The sequence below is a fragment of the Anabrus simplex genome, chromosome 2 (genome assembly GCF_040414725.1).
Source record: "Anabrus simplex isolate iqAnaSimp1 chromosome 2, ASM4041472v1, whole genome shotgun sequence".
Taxonomy (NCBI): Eukaryota; Metazoa; Arthropoda; class Insecta; order Orthoptera; family Tettigoniidae; genus Anabrus; species Anabrus simplex.
Window position 1 is genome coordinate 690,226,695 of NC_090266.1, and position 8,327 is coordinate 690,235,021.

Here is an 8,327-nt window from a genome sequence, read left to right on the forward strand (position 1 = left end):
GTGACAGGGGAAAAAACTCACAACGACCCCAAGATCCAAGAGTACGACATTATTGCTCTACTGAAGCAGCCGAAGCAGACGACCAACGATGAAACGGTAATTTCAAGGGTTCAATACAGTGGTGTAGCAAAACCAATGGTGTTATCACGGGAAATACCTAATTTCTCCTTTAGTGTTTGTAGTATCGAAAAACTGTTAATAATAAAATTTGTATAAATGTAATGTTCGACCTTTTACATTTAATACGCTTTTACCACTTGAAAAAATAATAAAGGAGATATTCCCGATTATTATATTTTTCACAGATTTCCAAATATATGTGACCGAGCTCGATAGCTGCAGTCGCTTAAGTGCGGCCAGTATCCAGTATTCGGGAGATAGTAGGTTCGAACCCCACTGTCGGCAGCCCTGAAAATGGTTTTCCGTGGTTTCCCATTTTCACACCAGGCAAATGCTGGGGCTGTACCTTAATTAAGGCCACGGCCGCTTCCTTCCCAGTCCTAGCCCTTTCCTGTCCCATCGTCGCCATAAGACCTATCTGTGTCGGTGCGACGTAAAGCAACTAGCAATATATATATATGTATATATGCAAATAATATTTCCGTCTAAAGACTGTACATGATAAACGCTGTAGAAAATATAATTTCTAATTTTTTACCCCTCATACATTTTTACTGTGTGAGTTACCATAACGTAGATGCTCAATGATATACATTTTTATTGCTAAGTCCAACAACAGTGAGCATCACTAACGTGAAAATATTGTTCAATTTTTTTTGCTATTGGCTTTACGTCGCACCGACACAGATATATCTTATGGCGACGATGGGACAGGAAAGGGCTGGGAGTTGGAAGGAAGCGGCCGTGGCCTTAATTAAGGTACAGCCCCTGCATTTGCCTGGTGTGAAAATGGGAAACCACAGAAAACCATCTTCAGGGCTGGGGTTCGAACCCACTATCTTCCGAATACTGGATACCGGCCGCGCTTTATTGTTCAATCGTGAAGATAACTAAATAACTAGAAATAGTGATGGGGGTTGGCGTGATTGTTTTATAAGGTGCACAACCGCGTGATCATTGATGATGGACAAGATAGTTTAGATGATTATCGTAACGAGAAGAAAAAATGGTGGAACGACCAAACGAAGAATGAGGGCGGGGGACTGTAAAAGGAGTATTGAATACTTAGGCCTCGAATGATCTATCACCGAGACGAAGAAAACAAGATGTGTCGACCTAAAATGTCCTAAGCTTCTAATACTGTACTAATAATAATAATAATAATAATAATAATAATAATAATAATAATAATAATAATAATAATAATAATAATAATAATAATATTTAATGGCGTGTGGCCTCCGGAGATACCTAGTGCAGGTCTTTTGAGTTGGCACCGTACAGGCGACCTGCACATCTGTGTGGATGGGGCCCTACCTAAGTTGAATTCTAATATTGGAGGTGGCACAAACACCCAGCGCCCAAGCCAAAGGAATTAACTAATGTATGTTAAAATCCCTGACCCTGTCTGGAATCGAACTCGGTGCCTCTCGGACCAAAGGCCAGCACGGTAACCATTTAGTCATGGAGCCGGACATAATAATAATAATAATAATAATAATAATAATAATAATAATAATAATTGGCCAAAAATATGGCTTCCGATTGAGATAGGTAAATTAGTCATGCTAGCCCGGGAGGGGAATATAGCAAGTGGAGATGCAATTCTCCCCTAGTACGTCGGCACTGCATTGTGCTTATCACATGTATGGCTTGCAGTGGTGTCGCTACCGGCGTGCTAGCCGGCCAGTGTCTTGCAAAAGGTGCGGTATGTAACTGATGAGCCCATGCCGCACTCTGGGCGAAACACTGGTAATTTTTGACGATTGAGTTTCCTGAATTTTAATAATAATAATATTTGTTTTAATGCTATTGGTTTTTACGGACTACTAACTACATTTTTATGGTTTTCGGAGATACCGAGGTGCTGGGAATTTGTCCCGCAGGAGTTCATTTTACGTGCCAGTAAATGTGCCGATACGTGCCTCTAAAAATCATCAGCAATAACATTACACTGACTGATTATCATTGAGATGTGCTCTGTCTCTTCTGTTGCTACTTATGTTCTCTAGGTGGCATTACTGATAATTACAATGGCTAACCCCTCAACGATGGGTACAGAACAGCTAGTATAGGCTAATATACGTTATTCTCCGATAATGTTGCATGTAAAAGAAAATCATAAATCTTATTCAAACAATAAAGCTCTCTTAAGCCTGGTACAGTGAATGTATAACAGATGTTCAATATAGATACAATGGTATTGCCTGCATGGTCAGCGTTGAATCCTTCGGTTCAGAGGGTCTCGGGTTCGATTCCCGGCTGGGTCGTGGATTCTAATCGCTTCTGATCAATTCTTCTGGCCCGGGGACTGGGTGTTTGTGATTGTCCAAATACTTTCCTCTTCATATTCAGACAACACGCTACACTACCAACCACCACAGAAACACGCAATAGTGATTACATCCCTCTATATACGTTTGACGCCAGGAAGGGCATCCGGCCGTAAAACAGGGCCAAATCCACATGTGCGACACAGTTCGCACCCGCTACCCCACAGGCGTGGGAAAAGCGGTAGAAAAAGAAGAAGAGAGATACAATGGAAGTTCCCTATAACGGACACTGATGGGAAACTTAAAAATGCCCGCTGTTAGGAAGTGGCTGCTATTCGAGAAAAACTTAGAATGCTATAAGAACTAGTTTTCCAGAATACGATCTTATTACAAAATGTTTGCCAGTAATAATGGCTTCCATACATTATACAGTACACACTATTTGCAAAAGACAAATGTAAGCACTTTTGTTCATGAACATGAACTTTTTGAATTATTTTCCAATTGTGTCGAGCATTTGTTTAGCGTTGAGCTTGAATGTCGCTCATTTCTTTCCAAATGTACTTGTAATTTTCAAAACGTTCCCTTATTTATTCATGAATGATCTAGACGGTTTGAGATAAACCTCGTTCTCCTTTTGTACATATCGATGATTTTAACTTTTTCATTTCATGTTAGTTATTTACGTTCTTGTGCCATTTTACCACACTTCTCAAGATTCAGTACTTCAAGCACTTTGTTAAATAATGAGCTGTAACTCTTAGGTACTCATGGAACACAATAAATATGTCTGACTGCCACCAAATCATTACAACTGTCAATCTGTTTACCCTCCAGACTCAGCGAGGGATCCCACCTCTACCGCCTCAAGGGCTGTGTTCTGGAGCGTGAGACTTTGGGTCGGGGATACAACTGGGGAGAATGACCAGTCCTCGCCCAGATGGCATCACCTGCTATGCTGAACAGTGGAAGGGATAGACAAGGAAGAGGGAAGGAAGTGGCCGTGGCCTTAAGTTAGGTACCATCCCGGCATTTGCCTGGAGGAGAAGTGCGAAACCACGGAAACCCCCTTCGAGGATGGCTGAGGTGAGAATCGAACCCACCTCTACTCAGTTGACCTCTCGAGGCTGAGTGGACCCCGTTCCAGCCCTCGTACCACTTTTCAAATTTCGTGGCAGAGCCGGGAATCGAACGCGGGCCTCCGGGGGTGGCAGCTAAACACACTAACCACTACACCACAGAGGCGGACATCATTACAACTACTCCGTGAAAATACAAATCGTGCCCATTAGCATCATTGTTGTCTCTGAATTACAGGAACTGTACGTGTTTCTTTCACACCGTCCGTTATTTACAGATTTTTAATGAACGTTGGGTATATTTTTGCCTTCGGCGTCCGCTATTTAAAATGTTCGTTATTTAGAGGTAACTACATCATTTAAAACCCTGCATTTCTGCCCACGACTTAAAAAAGGTCCCTTATTTAGAGGTGTCCGCATTTCAGAGGTGTCCGTTATGATAAGTTTCACCGTATAAATATTTCAAAGTACTTTCTACAAAGGATTCGTTGATGCAGGAACGTGAAGTTGACTATTTTTAATACGTTTATAACTGTTAGGTATATGAGTCGAAACTGAACAGAGGTGGCTTCAGATATTACAAAAACCCCTGTGGGTGGGGGACGCAGACGAAGAATACACCCACAGTATCCCCTGCCTGTCGTAGGAGGCGACTAAAAGGGGCGACCAAGGGATGATTGTATTAGAACCATGAAACTACTTGTGATTTGTACCATCACGCTGGGAACACCATGGGTCGCTTTTACTTGCGCGTAGTACCACTCTGTTAGGTACCAAATACGTTTGTGATTAGTAGCAACAGAGTGCGTTGCCGGCTTCTACAGTACCTGTGATTAGTATCACTTCAGCAGCGACACCATGGTTGTGGCTTGCGTATGATTAGTATCCACTATATGAGGAACACCACCGGATAGTGCGGGTCCCTGTAGTTAGTACACGTATGTGATGACCACCATAGGTTTGCGTTGCCTGTAAATGACGCCACAATGTGCGAAACACCATAGGTCTGTATTCCATGTGCGAATTTCATTGCCTGTGAGTGGTACCATACTGTGTGGAATGCCGCGAGTCTACGCTACTTTTGATCAGTACCGCACCATGACAAATACCATGGTTCTGCTTTCCTAGCAATAAGTACCATTATGAGGGGCTGATGACTTGGATTTTGGACCCCTTTAGACTAAAAGCGTCATTGATTCAGTATTATGCTATAGACGCAGTCCTTTGTTCAGTAATACTATTGTTTAACGTTAGTTTCTGTGAATGTGAGGCACTGCGGGTCGGATCCAATGATTGTTTTAAATTCAAATCCATCCATTCATTCTTCGTTCTCACGTTTTGAATTCTGGTCAATGGAGGATTTTGGACTTTTAATTTGTCGTTCCATTTCGTCTCATTTCGTACCATTAGGGGCCGGTGACCTAGATGTTAGGCCCCTTTAAACAACAAGCATGACCATCATCAACAGATATTACAAAAGCCGGGCTGAGTGGCGCAGAGGGTAGAGCGCTGGCCTTCTCACCCCAACTTGGCAGGTTCGATCCTGTCTCTGTCCGGTGCGTCAGCCTCGTGTCGATAGATTTACTGGCACGTAAAAGAACTCCTGCGGTAGTAAATTCCTGCACCTCGGCGTCTCCGAAAACCGTAAAAGTTGTTAGTGGGACGTAAAGCAAACAACATTATTATTATAGATATTACAAAATATTTTAATACGTTCCAACTCACTTTAAGGGCAACGTAATGTTGACAGACTTACCTTATAGTCATCCCAGTGAGGATCCAAGTGTGGTGAATGAACTCTATCTCGAGGTAAGAGTAAGCTCAGTAAAACTAAAGCTATCGGTGTCATACCCATTATCGATGTGTGAGCAAAACAGAGTGGTGGAATGTTGCTGACTTGTGCACTTCAGCAAATTGACGACCTACGCATCAGATGTTTCAGTATTTAGGTTGCGGAACCATGAGGATGAAATTTATCGACCTATTGCGTTACAGTATATCCATCCCATTCCCAAGCATAGGCGTACTAAAGTATATGAGTATTGAAGGGCCATTTAGTTGCAAGTGTATGCTTCTGCAGGATTAGTTCCATGAAGGGCAATTTCCGTACGGATAACTCTTGCTGCATTGTTGGGCAAGGTTTACCGAGGCACGAGTTCACGTCTTCCTAATAATAATAATAATAATAATAATAATAATAATAATAATAATAATAATAATAATAATAATAATAATAATAATAAATCGAAGTCATCTCCATGAACGTTATGAAGGCCCTTGGAGGAGTGGAAAGTAAAAGCTTCAACTCTCCATAACCTTGGCAATCGGTGGGATAGAGTAACCAGCTCTACGTCCGACCGCCTTTAACACCCAGAAGTTAATCTGGTACTCATTTTGATGTGGACTGAGTGAACCTTAGGGCCGTGTGCCTCTCCAGCAGTGGAAATTTCGTTTCTAAATTTTTCGACCTCCCGACTGTGGAACTAACCCACGTCCTTTCAAGTGAACCAAAACGACTTTACAGCCTCGGATAGGCAGCCCATAATAATAATAATAATAATAATAATAATAATAATAATAATAATAATAATAATAATAATAATTTCATCATCATTAGGACTCGAAAAATCCCCGGTGCAAAGTCGCCATTGTGACTAGAAATAAGAGACTGACGCATAGGTTTCTCTGACGTTGGTATACCCAATTTTTACCAGCCAGTAGGTTTGATTTTTATGCGGATGGATTAAACACATATGGTAATAAATTCGTTGCCGGGTAAAGTTCAAATTTCAGATTTACCTTGAATGTCAAATATATTCCGTTGAGTTATGAGTCTGCAGTATTTAGTATTTAGTTTAATGAACCTAATAAATAACAGTTTGAGGTAATCAATAGTGTCGTACAGCCTTAATAATTTAATGCTTATTAACATGAAAGGCCCATCATTGGAAAATTTGATCTATCCAGAGCAGTAAAAAATGGGTATTTCACTGCTCAAACTACAAAACATGTGTACGGGCATAAAGCACACCAAAAACACACTGTTGTTTTGCAAAACTTCACTTATACTGCTTTCATTTGCTATAATTTCCAAGGGATAGCCTGTACACTCATTTTAGTTTGTACCTTTTATATCAGTAACTATAATTTAAGGCCAAAATATTTAGGCCTGTGCATCATAGTGCGTTTGTATTTTTGTGCCGCCTGGTATTCAGAAATAGCGCCTAGGTCAGAAGAAAATCTTTCCAGTACCGTAATAATAATAATAATAATAATAATAATAATAATAATAATAATAATAATAACAATAATAATAATAATAATAATAATAATAATAATAATAATAATAATAATAATAATAATAATAATAATAATGTTTAACGACCCTACAACTGTATAATTAACTAATTTAAGACACGTTGTAGTGCCTGTCCTGAAAAGAAATTCTTCAGTGTGTCAGAGAATCTACTGATATGTTATGGTCTCTCGCATTTCAGCACCCTCCAACTACAAACAAGTACGTCGGGATCCGATTCGACGACTTCAAGTACGCTAAAGCTAAGTGAGTGTCTAAATGTAACGAAATAGCCTAACACAGCGAATTAAGAATAACCAGTATTTCAGTCCCATGTGGCCTACGATAGAATTTCATGTTGCAATAAAAATCAGTATCATTAAAAAGCAACAAGAAATATATTTTAACTAGGCTACATAAGTACAGGCTGCAAGAAAATATAACTGAATTCTTAAATATATCCACATTGACACAAATTATTATTATTATTATTATTATTATTATTATTATTATTATTATTATTATTATTATTATTATTATTATTATTATTATTATTACAATTTGCTTTACGTCGCATCGACACAGATAGGTCTTATGGCGACGATGGGTTAGGAAAGGTCTAGGAGTGTGAAGGAAGCGGCCGTGGCCTTAATCAAGTTACAGCCCCAGAATTTGCCCGGTGTGAAAATGGGAAACCACGGAAAACCATCTTCAGGGCTGCCGACAGTGTGATTCGGCACACTGCATGTGTGAAAAGGTTTTCCTCGTGTCTGTTCTAACGTGTGAATTGGACCGATAACCTAGATGTTAGGCCCTTTAAACAACAAACATCATCATCATCATCATCAGAGTGTGAATTAGTAGCTGAGATTGGGACTGGGAAGATATTAATCTAAGAGAAGTACCAAAGTACCATGTCAACAGCTACCTTTATAGTTGAAATGGGAGACGGGGGCTGCTTTTCTTCACTTGGCCCAGGGATTTGTTCAACCTACAATAGAAATGAATATCAAATTATGTCCCAGGGGCAAAAGAGCGCAAGTCATAAAGGTAACCACTCTATCCCGCTTAATTGTGTGGTTATGAATAGTAGAAACCTTTACTTTCCTTATTCAAATGGCTTCCAACATCTTTTACGAAGACAGATGTAAATTGTCATTGAAATGGATGAACTCAGAAAAGCACTTCAAGAATTACCGAACACACACGCTGTATCTCTAGTCTTTAATACTCGTTTTATTGACTAGCGCACTAAGAATTTACTTACCCGCGTGATTAAATCGATGTTCAGTTTAGTCAGAGACTCCCAACGGCGATGGACACAATGGTATGCAATAAAAAACTAATTAGTACTGTTAAAATCAGTTACTAACTTCCTCGACGATAGATTGTAGTAAATAAAAATATGTGAAATGACGGAAGTGAGCTTTTTTCTTTTCATTTAATGTCGGACTGGCCCTGTTATGTTTCTAATGACACTGGGTTACGACTGAGAAGGTAGCAGTTGTGGTCTTAATTAAGGTTCCTACAACTCTGATATTTTTCCTGGGGGGTGGGGGA

The 8,327-nt window shown here is 40.0% G+C and overlaps 1 protein-coding gene across 1 annotated transcript in view; it reads right to left on the reverse strand.

Annotated features, from left to right (window-relative positions):
* The window catches only part of CtsL4 (Cathepsin L4), a 138,057-nt gene extending 132,731 nt beyond the window's left edge, over nt 1-5,326 (reverse strand). Inside the window, exon 1 of the mRNA XM_067139357.2 lies at nt 5,229-5,326. Coding sequence (XP_066995458.2) covers nt 5,229-5,321 — 93 coding nt within the window. The 5' untranslated portion in view covers nt 5,322-5,326. The remainder of the gene's footprint in view (nt 1-5,228) is intronic.
* Between the last annotated feature and the right edge of the window lie 3,001 nt (nt 5,327-8,327).